Raw genomic sequence first — 15653 nt, 5'->3', positions numbered from 1 at the left:
TGTATGGCTTTATTCATCTTTCTGCAGTGATTTGTTAAAAAATCAAACCAATAGCTACTATATGGGTTAGAAAGTATCTGTCTTTTTTAATTGCTTAAATGTTTCACTGTTGTGTTTAATGAAAAGCAGATATTTCAGCATGTTTTGTTTGAAATCGTAGATCTTAAGCACATGTGGTTGAGCAGAAATCTGACCCCCGTGTGACTGTGTGCTTCAGTGCTGGCGCCGTCCTTGACCGCAGCCGACCAGCTGTTGAGTGAGGGGGTAAGTGTTTGAGCAGATCAGTCTGAGGGAGAGTCAGAAATTCATATCCGATAGAACGACCTGCTTGTTGTTTTTCTCATCACTGGAAGCAAAGAGTCAAACAGATAAAGAGGCAGGAGGAGAGGAGGGTGGTGACCTCAACAAGTGAGGAAATCTCATCCTATTAACTTCTCAGAAGGTGATGTTTCCTTTTTGGAGCGTGTGGCATAAACAGTCAGCAGACGTCCTGGAAGTAAAGACTGGGAGGTAATCAGGCTTTTGAAGGTGAAAGACAACCCATTATGCAAAATTCACATTTTGTGTGTTTCTGTACGTCTGTTTGGATTTCAACTGCTTCTAAAAAAAAAAAAAAAAGGTTTAAAAAGAAAAACACCCACTTTTTGTTGTTTGGTATCTGGAAAGTGAGCCGTTTAAAAACCTCCCAAATGCTAAGTCACGTTCAATCACCATTGCTCCGTTACCTAGCAACCCCAGTCCATCACCTAGCAACTCAAGCGAAGTTCCAGCATGTTTGGTCAGCTGGTTTTACAAGTGTATGCACTGTACAATGGCTGATGGAAAAGGCATGTTTTGTTGTTGACTTACCATTCAGAAACCACTTGCTGCAGGTCAACGTTTGAACAAAAATTTATTGAATAGAATTTAGAAAATACAAAATTGAATCAAAAGCTAAGCAAATACAGTCACTTATAAAAAGAGATGAGCATTCAGATTGCACCAACAGTTTGCTCAGAGCTCTCCTAAACACTCCACACAAAACAGATTTTGCCTTTTAAAACAGCTGTACAGTAACTATGAAAACCCTCCTACACTGTTCTTATCTCTGGCATTTTCTAAGCTAAAAAGCACCATATTTTTTCCTCCTTCTCAGCCACAGCTGGAGTCTGCAGCAGCCTGCGCCGGCGCTGAGTATCTGTGTCGCTGGAGTTTGGGCGGGATGGACGTCGGCCTCTGATTCTGACGAGACGGACGAGCGAAGCAGAAGGTCAGAGTGCTGCTCGAGCTGCAGTCGTAGTTTCCATCCTGGTCAGACAGAATAAAGGGAGGAAGTTACAAAAAATAAAATAAATAAAAAAGTGTAATTTAAATTATTTCTAAATTACCATTACAAAAAGGGTGAAAAGAAACTACACCTTCTTGTGATGGCAATTTAAAAACAACATGTTCCACTTTGTTATTATTTATTAAACAAAAATGAAGCCAGAGTGGAAATGGAAGAGTTCCGCTTTGGTTGCTAGGTAATGGGGCTGGGCAAGGCTGGGGTTGCTAGGTAACAGCACAGTGCCTGCCAAATGTGACTCAAGGTTTTTGAAACTGCTCRTTTTCCACATAGCTAAAAACATTAAATTATTATTTAAAAAAATGGTTAGGTGTTTTTTTTAAGCACTTGGGCTGTTTTTGGAAGCAGTTGAGAACCAAATAGAAGTATTAAAAATACGCAAAATGTGAATTTTGCGTAATAAATTCACTTTGGCTGTTAGTTTCAGTGGCAGTGCTATTTTGATAATGATTTAAGTAAATGGAAACGAACAGCTTTTTTAAGTCTGAAACCTACAGTTAGGTGTTTTACGTCAACCCTAATGTATGAGGAATAAGTTGCCGCTGTTTTAGTGTTATAGATCCTTAAGTGCTCCACAAATATGAAACTTTTGAGTTTTAAAACTAAGAAATCATCTTGTTTTTTCTAKAAAATTTCTGAGATTAATGCAAAAATTTCAGTTTTTTTCTATCCACAATTGCTGAAATGAAACCTATTTGTCGCCCAGCCCCGCCTGGAGGCCATGCTTCTTTCCTCACCTCTGTTGCGGCYGTGCTCTGACTGTTTCTGGCTCTCTGGTTCACGCCGCCTCCCTTCTCCTCCCTCTCTCTCTGCTTAATGAACCTCTGGTTGACAATCCGGGTCACGCTGTCGTTCCTCTGCAGCGGTCTGGTCGGCGCCCGCTCCAGGTTCTTCACCCCGCTCTTTGTCTTCTGGCCCGAACCCGCAGTGGCTCTGTCCGCCCGGCCGCTCACCCGGCGCAGGAACTCGGTCACCAAGCCGCACCGGTTTGCGCTAGTGGATCTGGTGGGCAGTTTGGAGGGGCTCAGGTTCTGGGCTGGGCTTGATCTGGTGCCAGTTTGCCGAGTCCAGGTGAGGCCRKTTGAGCTCTGCTGCGACGGGTGCCACAGCCCTCGATCTCTGGAGCCGGAGGACGACGAAGATGAGCTCAAACTTGGGGGCGAGGAAGGAGATGAGGAGTGTCTGCGGAACGGTTTGGGGGAGGAAGTGGCGCTCCTTCGACCTGCTAGTCCGTCCAGCGAGGTGGAGATGTGCTGGGAGCGAGCAGAAACCAGCGAGGACCCGCTTCTCAACCCCTGAGTTTCATCCGTCTGCTGGCCAACGCTCACCATCTGCGGCTTCGTGTGTGTCTGCGTACCTGAGCAGGCTACGTCCACCCAGCGGCCTGCTAGCCTCCCTTTCTTCTCCRAAGAGCCGACGTGAACCATCTGCCTCCAGCTGGCCGTCATCTCTTTCATGTCGTCGCTCAGGTTAGCGGAGGAGCCCAGGCAGAGCTGAGAGAAGGATGTCGGYGGCGTGCACCAGGGAGACGAGGTTTCCACRGACGCCCGGTCTGCAGCGGGGCTTTGCTTCAGCTGAGCTAGCTGGACTCTGCGGGCCGACGGGGGGCTGTAGTAGATGCGGAAAGTCGTCTTCTCCGGGGCGGTGTGGCTGCGTTCCGTCGACATCTGCTCAAAATTGAGACCGGGGAAGCTGAGAGGCATGATTAGGTGGTCCCACGTCTTAACTGGATCCTCTCGGTCCAGCTGGGCCACCTCCTGGCTCAGGTAGCACCAGTTCTTCCTTCGTGGGCCGCGAGGGGAAAACAGCTGTCGGAGTTTGCAGATCCTGTGGAAGCATCAAGAGAAAAATGAAACAATTAATCAGACAAATAGTGATTAGTCAATTATTTACAGACATGTTGCATGTTACTGTTTACATCTGGAAACTGTGCACAGTCGAACAATGCCAAAGTGCAAAAAGGCTCTTCTTCTTCTTGCCATCCGTAGCTGCACAACAAAATGACCTAATAACCGTAACCCTAATATAACCTGAAGATGTAGGTATTATTCATTTAGTGCAGTGTGGTGCTGCAAAGAGAAAATAACCGTTGAAAAATAACTCAAAACCACTCCTGTTCTTCTCATCTCGCACTCTGTGTCTCRTTGCCATAGCAACTGACTGACAACAGCTCCACTAATGTGTCAGTATTCAACACCAATAAACACACAAACATTTCCCACACAAAGAACCGAATATTCAGTCTACTACAGTTTTAGGTTTGATGTTTATCTTGCGATTATTAATAAGTGATCGTCTGAACACACAGGTGATTGATTAGCTAATTTAAACTCCTGCTCTACTGATGATCAGTAACAGAGTTGCTGTTTAAGTCGCCTTTTTTTTTWAATTGAGCCAAAACACATCGAATTTTGCACCACTTCTACATCTAACGGCTGTCAAAGTCAAGCTAGCATAACTGACCCACTTTCCTCTCATCACCATTTTCTATTATAAAAACTTTTTCCTAACCTTGTTGTCTAGTTGTCGTAGTTTTTACAATTGCTAGCAAAGCATTGCAAACAAAAGGAAAACACCAACCTGTGATCTTCAACGTGTTGTCCATCGTGGAAAACGGCACCAATGGAAAGCTGAGCAAAGAAAGAGGAAGCAAATTAAACAAATGAGGCAAATTAATGTTTCATCTGAACTGGATTTTTAGCTAAATTCCAACTGAATGTAGATCTATGGCTCATATTAGTCACTTAAAGTCTCCAGTTCCYTCAAATGGCCTCCCCTAATAAGGTTTTGCCTTATTCAGGGCTACTTTTCATTTTTTACTCTATTTATTTGTGCAGCACCACTTTACAGAATTATAACCTCAATATATTTTATAAATCTGATATAAAATATATGAGCAAACTGTCCAATTCTATAATTATACAGTCCAAYACAAAGCTAGTTATGACACAAGGAAGTCAAACTGGCAGTGGTGGGCACCGCTAACTAGGAAGCTAGTTATGCTAATGCTAAAGCTAAAGCTAAATATCAACATAGTGTTTAGCAGATGTTAATGCTAAAGAGCTRAAACTAAAGCATAAATTTAGTTTTGCTAATTATAATTTAACTGTACTGTATCTCCATATATAGTATTTATGCTAATATATTGTTTTGTTTTGTATATAACTGACCACATGTTTGAGCAGCCATTTTGGAAACCCACCAGTTATGAGTTCAAACTCTCCATGTGATGCCCTGAAAAATCAACTTGATGAGTAATTAATTAGTAATAAATGTTTTTTTGTTAATATTTGTCAATAACCAGATTGGCTCTCGAAGTCCACAAACCCATTTTTTGTTTTTCTGGATCCTCCCTGACTGTGCAGCCTGTAATCATGAATCCGACTTAAATCTAAAAGCAATAATGATGATAAGTCACATTATCAGCATGTTATCCTGCTGAAGTTGAAGCTGAAACGCTGCCACATAAAGCTGCTGGCACGCCTTTAGAGTCTTTTTATCACTGCAGACTAAATGTTCTCAGTCTGGGAAGAAAGGACAAATAAATAATTAAATGCAATGTTTGAAGTTGTGTATGCTTAATATAAAGATCAGGTGTGAACAGTAAAGCAGAAAAGCTGAATTTGGAGAATTTTCCTGCATATAGAGTTTGTATATCTGAACACGCCTGTCCTGGTTGGCTGCAGCTCCTACAAGAGATTACCCTAAATACTTTGGCATGAGTCTTCTCATGAGGCAGGCAGAGATCATGGGGAGGACTTCCCACTGTGTCAGACAGCCTCACACTCAGCGGGAGGATTGGCGTCTGAGCGGCACCGTTACCTCGGCTGCCTCCTCACACGCAGCCGACTTCGCCTTGCTGTCGTCTCGAAGCTCGGCGCTGAGGTCCTGCAGCAACCCAAGCAGCGCTGACAGGGTTTTATCTCTGCACTGAGGATAAAAACAGAAAACGAGACGTTCTTAACCAAGCTTTAAAAAAAAAAAGACATGCAATAAATGACAACTTTTCACTTTGCCATGCTGTAAACTAATTATTTTTTAGGCATTTATGGAACAAATTAATGCAAAGTAGAACTTTGTATGTTTATGAAGTGGAAGGAAAGTGAAAATATGTAAGTAGTAAAATCTGATACAATCCACGGAGACCAAGGAACACTTAGACTCTGGAAAATGTTATGTAGACATTTTTATCTGATTAATCAATTAATCAATTCTTCAATTTCAAAACTTCCATAGGTTTGAATACTTCATCTGTTACCTCTTTTCCTTCCAGGTTGGTTCCTCTAACGTTGCACCACTGATGAAGGATCCACAGAATCTGCAACGACAGCTGCAGCTTGGGATCCCTGCGGCCGTCCACAACTTCCCCTTGCTTCGCTTTCTGTTTCGCCTGCATGCTGCAGACTTCTTCCACATGCAACTCCTTCAAACGTTCGTAGTTTGCAGAGAGAAAAGAGGAAAAATCCCAAGCGAATCCCTCCTTCTGAGGGCCCTTATCGTCGCCCCTGAGGAGARCATCCATCTTCTCGATGAAGGCCAGCAGCATGGCCTGCAGCAGCTCCAGCGCCTCCGTTAGCGGTCGCTGTGCCTGGACGGTTGGGGCCACGTCCATCRGGGAAGTGAGGGGAAATGACGAAGGGGAGCTGTGCCCGTTTCTGGGCGGCACCGACAGAACCTGAATGGCTGAAGATAAAATGCAGGCGTGATCTCTGAGAGCAAGCAGAAACTCGTAGTCTTTGGCGGCCATCTCTTTAAGCGTAGCGTTAGCTGTTTGGTTAGCATCTCTCTCCTGGCCGGATGGAGGCTCCTGCTCTCCGCCCACCGGACCTTCCCGACCTTCGCTGATCTGCTTGTCCGCCAKCRATTGGCTGCAGATCGACTCTCCCCCTGCATTCCCTTGTCCTTCCTCTGGTTTCTCTCTCTGGGTCTTCATTTCTCCTTCTTTAATTGCTGCAGTAAGCGATGGATTCTCATCAGCAGCGTCTTCCTCTCCTCCTCCTCCTGTTTTCTCCCTGAGGTCACACATCTCCGCTCGGAGGCCGCGGTTCTCCACCTCCAGCTCGACGATGCGCCGGCTCAGGAGYGTGGCCTCTTCTTCCACCAGTTTCAAATGAACTTTGACCTCTGCTTCCCTGGCATGGGCAGAGCTCTGTTTGCCCTCAGGCAGCGGGAGGATGTCTACGTCTCCGTACGTCGACTGGTACCGGGCCAGTTCCTCTCGCATGGCCTCGCTGTCTGACACCAGCTTGGTCAGCTTCTTGCACATGAGAGCCAGCTCTTCTTTGGCAAAGTGGAGTTGGCACTTCAGGTCAGTGCTGTCCTCCTTCAACGAGACAATCAGAGGCGACAGAAGTGAAACAGAAGTGATCTGCGCCATCTTGGTAGGCAAACGCAGTGCAAAGCATAGCGGACCCACGGCTTYGAGACCAACACAAAGAAAGTACAATGACACTCTTAACCAATGTGCAGAAAAATATATCAACAAAATGGCTGCTGTTGGGATCGACCCGTTTGAAACAGAGAATGGAAACAAGTCACATGATGTGGACAAGCTGCCTCCGATCTCCTACTCTRACATAGTTCACTACTTAGAAAACGCAAAGAATGCCCCACCATGGAGGAGCTTGAAATCTACGGACGCGTACAATCAATGTTTTAACGGCTTTGTAAAGAAAGCAAGAACTCTTCAATGTTCTGGTTCTGGTAGAGTAAGTACATGTTAACAAACACATTGGTTACATGTCCCTATTAGCTTTCAGATAAAAGCTACTTTAGCTAATTTTGCTAGCTCCACAGTAAGGACTGCAGTAAATATCACTGAYATACAGAGGTGTAATYGAGTAATACCTGTAATTCAGTAATACTTGTAATATACTTCTATGTTTATAATTTGGATAGAAATGAGGCAAGAGCTAGTTCTTGCCTCATTGTAGCAACTGTCATGCCAGTTAGTTACAGTACCTACCAAGATGGCTGTCAGCTACAAAGTTGATGTCATATGAGAACTAAGTATTGAAAGTTTCAGAAGARGAAGAAAATACCTCCATCTGCTGAGAAAGTCTCTTCTCTGCCTTGCTGACCGTTGATCKGATGCTTCTCCTCTTCAACGTGCTCTGAGGAAGAAAAAAACTCTTCTGTTGAGATTTGAGCAGAAACTTTTAATACATCCTGATATTTCTATAAACCTACAGGAAGTGTAACTTGGTTATTTTACTGATTACTTGATTTTGGAAGTTACTTCAGTTAACTTTCCACAGCCATCGATTCTGATTTCAGTCCTAACTTTCTGCTTTGCACCACCTGGTGGGACCTGCTCTGTCAGTTTGACTGTGCCATGCTGCAACACCAAATGTTTCTTCAAAGTTCATTTATTAGAAACGATGGTTTCATACTTTGGAAGTCTACATTGCTCCCCCAGTCCAGGACTAAAAGCTTCTTCACTGTAAACACAAAATTTGACCAAGTATTTTTGGTTTAGTTTCTGGTGCAAATACCTTAGTGCACTTGAAATAACATGAAAAATAACTTAAGAGTAACTTTTCAGCAAGATACACRAACTTGTTTTAAGTCAGTAATTTCTTGATGCTGATTAAAATTTTCTAGTTCCACTGGCAGATTATTCCTCTCTTTCAATTTTAACACATTATATGTGAAACAGCTTCAGTTTCTGAAATGTTTGCTCTCCTCCACTTCTATCTGCACTGAGTCAGGGGTCTGAAACCTTTAAAATCCAAACAGACATTCCTGCCCTCAGATTAGGCTAATAAAACTAGCTTAGAGCCACAAGTGTAGCATGACGTTTCAGAAAAAGACAACTTGTAATTTTTGAAGAGTATTTTACAGTAGGAAATTTATTTGTGCGAAATCGCCTTTTTTTTTCTATTTTTATGGTGACGAAAGAGAGAAAAACAAAAAAAAAATCTCAGATTCTGACTTTAATCTAATTTTTTCTTCATTAAAATGCAATGAAAAATAGAAAAACAGCCAAACTTTTCTTCATTCTTTCATCATTTCCAGCCAAAGATTACGAAGAGCCGTTGTGGAAGTCGCAGAGAGCCACTTGCAGTTCCAGAGCCACAGGTTGCAGACCCCTGGATTAGGTAATCTAAGTGGATTTCACTGCTGGGATCAAAGAGACTAGCGGCTGTCTCAGAGCCAAAGTGCTGAATCCAGGATTAAACCGAACACATGTCACTGTCCTCCAAGGTGGTCGAGGGATCTAGATGGGTAAAACTCAGCCTGATGGTTCAGTGCTGGAGAATCGTCAACGTTTGGATAAAAACGTTTGATGGAGGCTCTGGGTCAGTGCATGCGGGCACCGACGCCTTCCTGGATGCCAAAATACGTCCTGATCCAGATTTAGCCCAGCTTATTGCAAGCAGAACGGCAGAAAGTCGCAGAGGGTCTATTTTTGTAATCTCTGTGCCTTTTTTTCTGTCATCTCAGGCGACTGTGTCAGCTGTGCTCAGGGTTCTGGCCCAAGCATACCAGCGGGCTGCTTCACCCATCCCCRGCACCAAGCAGCTGCCGCCCGGCCCTCCTCTCATATCACTCAGGGTCGCCTTACCCAGGGATGAGGGGACAGCTGGCTGGATGGGTGCAGCTGTGGTGGGTAACGGAGAGGATGATGCCTGACCACAAAGATGGACGTTTATTACAGCTGAAAGCTTCACTTTTATCTAATGTATATCTGGAAACTATAAATCATCAGTGTCATACAGGGGTGGGATGAGTAAGAGTAGCCCTACTGTTTGACCAGAACAGCCTTAATGACAATATTATATTGTATAAAATAGAGCGAGAGTGAATGGAAGCAGCTGAAAGTCTCACTTTTCTACAAGCAGAGGTCAAAATACCCAAGAAAATGCACTCAAGTAAGAGTAGCACTACTTTAACATATTCTTACAAAAAAGTAAAAGATAACCATCCGAGAAAATACTTAAGTTAGAGTAAAAAAGTATTTGGTAAAAAGGCGACTCAAGTACTGAGCAACTTATGTAGAAATTTAATTGAAAATATTTCATATACAAAATCTTGCCAAGTATTTTAGGTCTAGTTTCTAGTGTAAACACCTTAGTACACTTGAAATAAGACAAAACTAACTTATAAGTAACTTCTYATCAAGATATATGAGCTTGTTTTAAGTCAATAACTTAATATTTCTTTTAAAAAAAACAAAGTACTAGTTACTGGCAGATTATTTCAGTTCTAGYAAGATTTTTTCCATCTTATAAATGAAATAATTTTCTGGTGAAACTGGTATTTTTTCATCAGTATTAAGGATTTATTTACTTGAATCAAACTCTATGTCAGTTTTGTCTTATTTCAAGTATGTTTGCAATCAAAACTAGACCAAGAATACTTGGTAAGATTTTGTGTTTTTAAAGTGCAATCAAATGCAGCAGCTTGTTTTAATTATAATTTCTTAAAGCTGTAGTGAAGTATTTAACTTTTATTTAAAAATATATATATTTGTATATATTTGTTAAAACTGTCACCATGTTTTGACTGTTTGTTATGTGACAGACAATCTGTAAAACAATGTATAGCTTGTCATGACTGCTAGCCTAGTTAACATACAGATTATGCTGGATAAACGGTTTTCCTGTAATGGCAATTTGTTTCTCCGCCATTAGCACATTTAGCAGCGACTACATCAGGATGACTGACAGCGCTAAGACCCTCCTCGTGGCTCTGATTGGTTGTTTTTGGTCAGTAGCGGTGAATTTCTTTTAACAGCAACATTAGCTCAGGAAGGAGGTGGAGGAGATCAATCTTTTCACAGATTATCTGTTTCACAACAAACAGTCAGGACCTGGTGACAGTTTTAACGAATATGTAAAAAAAAAAAAAAGTTTTTTTGTTTTTTTTAATAAAAATTACAACTTGCAGCTTTAATTGTTGGGAAATCTGTATTTCTTTCACCAATGCGCTCCTCGGGTTTCCATAGTTCAGAGCGATCTGAGCACATCCATGGCGGCCATCTTGTTTGACGAAATCTGTCTCATAACGTACTATCACACCATAGCAATAGTTTTAGCCAAAATATATATAAAAAACATTTTTTAAGTAAAAGTTACATGCTCTTTATTTAAGCAAATTTATTTTCGAAATGTCACGTTGCGCAATTTTATGGTTAAACTGATGACTTTTAATAAAAGTCACCTCTCTGGCTTTCTCCACCTCACTCTGCAGGACCTGCTTGGCGACCTCCAGCTCCTGCGTTTTCTCCCGCAGCATCTCGTTTTCCCACTCCAGCTGGGAGTTTTTCTTCTGCACCGCCTCCAGCTCGTTGTAGAGGCGGAGAGAGACGCTCTTCGCAACCTGGGAGCGAAACGAAAAGATGGTTAGCAACAGCTGTTAYGTCATATCCTGTGTAACAATTGTGACCGTATGAGGCGCTGTTGCARTTTTTCACCACACCTTGCCATACCTATKACCCTTAACATATTTAAAAATATTTGGTATTTGATCAATACTAAATATTCAAACCAAACTGTTTCTGCTAAGTCTCTCCTTCCTCCAAATAATAAAATGTAAAGTTATAATATTAGTGGTCAGATAGTTACAAATTACTCTTCTGAGGAAGGAGCGAGAAACAATTTTTTAAAAATATTTAATATTTTACTATAAGTTACAGTCAGARATGATTGTACTCAAGTAAAAGTAGAATTATTTCAACATATTTTTACTCAAGTAAAAGTAAAATTGGTATTTGGTAAAAAGTCTACTCAAGTAAACGTAATAAAGTAGATGTAACTAGTTACTACCCAACTGTGGTTACAACATATGATAAGTCATAMTRTTAGCGGTCAGATGTTACTGATGAGTTTTTGTTTGGATTTTTCCTTATTCCCCCCCGGCCCATAAAGCTTACGTTTTTGACRAAGCATAATGTTGAAATGCAACAGCGTCACAATATGCAGTGGTAACAGAATCTGGTGTAACACTGGCAACTCCTGTGAGGGAAAAAGAAGAGTGGGTTGCTTCCACTCTGCAGTGGTGTCGTTATTTTTAATGAGCGCGTGCAGCGTGGTTTCTGCAGCAGCTGGTCTTGGCTGACACACTTTACAAGGAAATTCTTGTGACGGGAATTCTCCGTTTGAGTGGATGCAGAGGGGGAGTCAGAGTCAGGCCAGGCACCGTACTGAAAACATTCAACAGTCGCTACACTTTTATGTTTCTGGTAGATGGGAGAACAAGTCAGCTCCTAATTACAATCCTGTATGTTAAAAATATAAACAGGATGCATGAGAAAGGCTGTTTTGACATGACTGTGGTCCTGGTGAGCAGCAGGAACGACTTTATATCAGAGCAAACATCCATGATTCAGGCTACAGTCAACAGATTGAGCTCTTCCAGTCAGTATGAGCAAGAATAAAAGCAATAACTGGAGAAAAGGTTTCGAAAGTCAATTTGATGATTCACACAGAAAAGGTTTGAGCTTTTACTGTTAGTTTAGAGTTAGTTTTTAGATCCCTAACCAACAATTATTCTCATGATTAATCAGATAAATCATTGGCATATTCTGCAGATGTTTTATTTAAAGTTGCAGCATGTAACATTTATGAAACTATGTTTTTTTTATTTGTTAAAACTGTTACCATAACAGTTTAACATGAGACGAATAATCTGTGAAAAGATCGATCTCCTGTACATCCCCATTGCGCTACTATAACTGTCTGAAGAAATGCAACGCTCTCGACCAAAAACAACCCGTCAGAGCCAGGAGGCGGGTCTTAATGCTGTCAATCTACTTCATGCACTTGCTSCTAAACTTGCTAATGGCAGAGAAACAACTTACCATTACAGAAAAACCGTTTATCCACCGTCAGGTAAGTATCTTTAGCAGAAAGAAGGAGGGAGAGTACACAAGAGTGATTGGCGGCGCTAAAACCCGCCTCCTGGCTTTGATTGGTTGTTTCTAGTTCGCACTGGGAGAAGCCAAACCGCCTTGATTTTTTATTTTTATTTTTTCACAGATTCTGTCTCATAACAAACTGTCACAACTTAGATACAGTTTCAGCAAACATGTTGTAAATTTTCATTTGGAATTAAAGCACATTCATTTAGTCATATAAAAAATAATTTCTTTATAAAAGTACTGCAACTTTTTATTAGAAATATTATAAAATAAAAAGATTWAAATATGCAAATAAACACATAATTCAATTCCTTTCTTCAATAAGAAARTCTACATTTTATTGTCTAAAATGCAATAAACTTTCTAATACTAACGTGTGTAAATCTCAGCTTTTTCTGCTCGACTTAACATAAATACAGTACAGGGCTGATCTGTTGATTATTTTTTGGATTAACCAAATAATAGCAAAACATGCTTAGTAGGAGATTATTTTACAGAATTAGAACCAGACGAAGCTAAAACTGACACTTCAGGAGTTTTCAGTAGAATATATTTACAAAAAAAAGGGTTTTATTTATATCTTCATAAAAAATATTTTGTTGTTTTTCGTACAGGTTTGGCTTCATTACTGCTCTGACTTTGTTGGGGTTTTTTGAGTCTATACTTCAGTTAGCAACTAATCAGTAACTATATTAGTTGACAGTTATTTCAGTAATTGATTAATCACGATTAATTCGCTTCAGACTGAGCTAGTTTTAGCTGATTCCTGCAGGGTCCAGACCTTTATGTCGTGCTCCAGGCTCCGGACCAGCTCCCCGTCCACCTGCCCCGTCTGAGCCACCCGGATGCTGCGCCGCTCTGCCTTGCGGAGGCGATACTGCAGGATGCGGCACGTCTTCTTGGCCTGCTCCAGCTGCAGCCGCAGCTCCTGCAGCTGGTACACCTCCTCCTCCTGGAACATGTCGCGCATCTCCAGCATCTCGCAGCGAAGCTCCTCCACCTCATCCTGTGGCAAACAACACAGCTGGTATGATTCAGGGAAAATAAAGGGGCTTTTTTTKAAAAGAAAACATTGGTTTTTGGTCAAGTTTCAAGCATAAATCAATTTACTGCACGATAAATTAAAATGAATTTAACAATTTCCATTTGCATAGTTTATTATTTTTATCTTTTTTTTTTTTCTACCAAAAACTGGATGACAAAATTCTTCAGTCTGGTGCTTTGGTTTCAGCCAGCTCCTTTTTCTGAAGGGCAATTTTGTTTCCAAAGACTTCATAATTCATTTTATTTGTTGTTTTGTTTATTTATTTTGGATATTTAAAATGTCTTCCAGTCCCAGTGTTAAATATTCATTAGAAATGAAAGTTTATTSATCTTTAAGAATGTGTACTTACATTATTGTGCTATTATCATTATATCACTTGAAAACGGTCACAAAACAACAACGTTTATGGGAAATTTTTTGGTAGAGCAAAATATTCTAGTCACAGAACTAGTTTGAAGATGTATTGGGTTTTTTTTCAATGTCTGACTAAAGAAAGGAAGAAGTTTAAGATTCCTCTTTTTATTTAGTTGATTTTTACATAAATACCAGGTTTTCTAACAAAAAATAAAGAAATACATTTATTTAATAATGTAGTTKATTATACATTAAGTCTTTACTTAGAAGTTATGTTTTTCAGGTTTTAACTTAAAAATAACAGGAAGGTTCCTAGAAGTTGAAGGTTTCCCACCAACCCTAACCACAAGATAAAAACATTTTTGTAGAGAATAAACAAATTAACAGTAAAACTTGACGTTTACTTCGAAGAAAATATGCCAATAAGCTCATCTTTACTGGTTTCTTAGATATTGTGATCAATACTTGAAWTGTGACGTGTGAGAGAGGACGACTGAAATGCCAAAATTAGAATTTAGTTGCCACACACATAGAAATTAAAGGAAACTTCAAAAATAGTGCAAACAATTTAAGATATACAATAAAAATAGAAACTTGGTGATAGTTACGATTATGTTATTCCAAACGGAAACCAGCAAAGAGAATTTTAAAAATTAAAAATAGCGCACTGAGCTCCGACTTACTTTCAGATACTCGTTCTCTGACCTCAAGTCTTCAACCTCCCTCTGCAGCTCCTCGGTTGTCTCCCCCATCAGGAGATCCATGAAGGCTGTTTTACCCGAACAGAGCCCCGCTGCCGCCGCCGCCGCCGCATCCGGCTGGAGCGCGCAGGTATCTGCCGCAGATTTTGCAACGCACGGCGCGTCCTGTCGCGTCCCCCCGCTGTCCGGGCTCTCATAAGCTCTGCCGTCGATCCAGCTTAACTCGTTATCGCTGCTTGGAGAGTCGCGCTTGTTGCCCTCCGAGGCGCAGTCGGAGATCTCCGAGCTGCTGTCCGAGGAGGACAGCTTCCCGGACGGGCAGCCGGAGTCTTTGCTCAGGTCCTCCGAGGCGTTGCTGGCGTCCGACAGCTTCCTCTGCGCGCCGGGGCTCCGGTGGCTCTCCGCGGGGACTCCAGAGAGTTTCCCCGCTTGCTTTCTCTGCGGTCCGGCTGGTTTCATGTCTGCTTTACTCTCCCACTGACCAGACTGTGTGTCCTGTTCAGCAGTCAGGTCCTTCTTCTTCTTCTTCTGGACCAAAAGCTGCTGCTGCTGCTGCGTCCTGGACTGCTTCTGACTGCGGAGCGCAGACTTTGCGCTTTTATCACCGTCTTTAGTCATTCTCTTCTTCTAGTTTTTAAACAATATTAGGATTTTTCGGGGTGAAATACCATGTTTCAGTGTTTTAACTCACAACTCACTGCTGGAGGATGTTTGGCCCAGAGCTCTGCATCTTCAGGACTGAAACTTTTCCACCGCGCGTAAAGACACAAATAAATCGTGTTGGATGAAATGACTTCCGGTTACATTGCAAAATAAAACGGTGCATGCACGGTGATTATTGGTTCTTCCCATCATTTTTAGTCACTTTTCTCAACATTCTTTGCAGCAGCAAAAACAAATTACTCAATATCTGAGTCATGACTCCTCACGTTCTTATTCTGGTAAAGGGTTTGGAAATTTAAWCTCTTGAGTAGTTTTAAGAATAATCCCAAAGTTTTCTGTATTTTTAAGCCTCTCTTTCTTCTTTATATTTGAGAAAATGTTCTGTTTTAGCAGAGTTTTGTTTTCTGGACTCATTTCTGTTAAAATAAGTTTGCATGTTCAGCCTTTTTCCAGAAAATGTTTATGTTATTAAAATAATAAGAATAATTACTTTCTACATGTTTGGTGAACAGCTTCCATCACACTAACTAACCTATCAACAATTTTTGTAATGGCGTCATTATTTTAAAACCTACGCTGTCTGCAACAAACGAAAGCAAATTAATTCATAAACAGACTAATTTGTTCTGAAATTCACTGAGTTTTGAGCGACTTTTTCTTAATGTGTACTTAACTCTCTATACACAAGATCTATATACATCT

The 15653-nt window shown here is 41.2% G+C and overlaps 2 protein-coding genes and 1 long non-coding RNA gene across 3 annotated transcripts in view; 1 reads left to right on the top strand and 2 right to left on the bottom strand.

The window, feature by feature from the left end:
• The window catches only part of LOC103467955 (uncharacterized), a 2136-nt gene extending 2119 nt beyond the window's left edge, over nucleotides 1-17 (bottom strand). The window contains exon 1 of the mRNA XM_008414715.1: nucleotides 9-17. Coding sequence (XP_008412937.1) covers nucleotides 9-17 — 9 coding nt within the window. The remainder of the gene's footprint in view (nucleotides 1-8) is intronic.
• An 856-nt stretch (nucleotides 18-873) lies between these two features.
• On the bottom strand, nucleotides 874-15327 carry LOC103467744 (uncharacterized). The gene is made up of 9 exons (XM_008414405.2): nucleotides 14271-15327; nucleotides 12970-13194; nucleotides 10490-10648; nucleotides 7366-7437; nucleotides 5583-6647; nucleotides 5147-5254; nucleotides 3905-3954; nucleotides 2062-3151; nucleotides 874-1287 (listed from the first exon to the last, which is right to left on the bottom strand). The coding sequence occupies exons 1-9, from the start codon at nucleotides 14904-14906 to the stop codon at nucleotides 1132-1134; spliced, it is 3561 nt and encodes a 1186-aa protein (XP_008412627.1). The 5' UTR covers nucleotides 14907-15327; the 3' UTR covers nucleotides 874-1131.
• On the top strand, nucleotides 8258-10590 carry LOC108166446 (uncharacterized). Its single transcript, XR_001776801.1, has 3 exons — nucleotides 8258-8424; nucleotides 8771-8932; nucleotides 10520-10590. It is a non-coding gene; the product is annotated as an uncharacterized LOC108166446 (long non-coding RNA).
• Nucleotides 15328-15653: the final 326 nt, after the last annotated feature.

Source organism: Poecilia reticulata, linkage group LG7 (genome assembly GCF_000633615.1).
Source record: "Poecilia reticulata strain Guanapo linkage group LG7, Guppy_female_1.0+MT, whole genome shotgun sequence".
NCBI lineage: Eukaryota > Metazoa > Chordata > Actinopteri > Cyprinodontiformes > Poeciliidae > Poecilia > Poecilia reticulata.
Note: the sequence above shows the minus strand (reverse complement) of the source record. Positions and strands in the feature narration are given on the sequence as shown.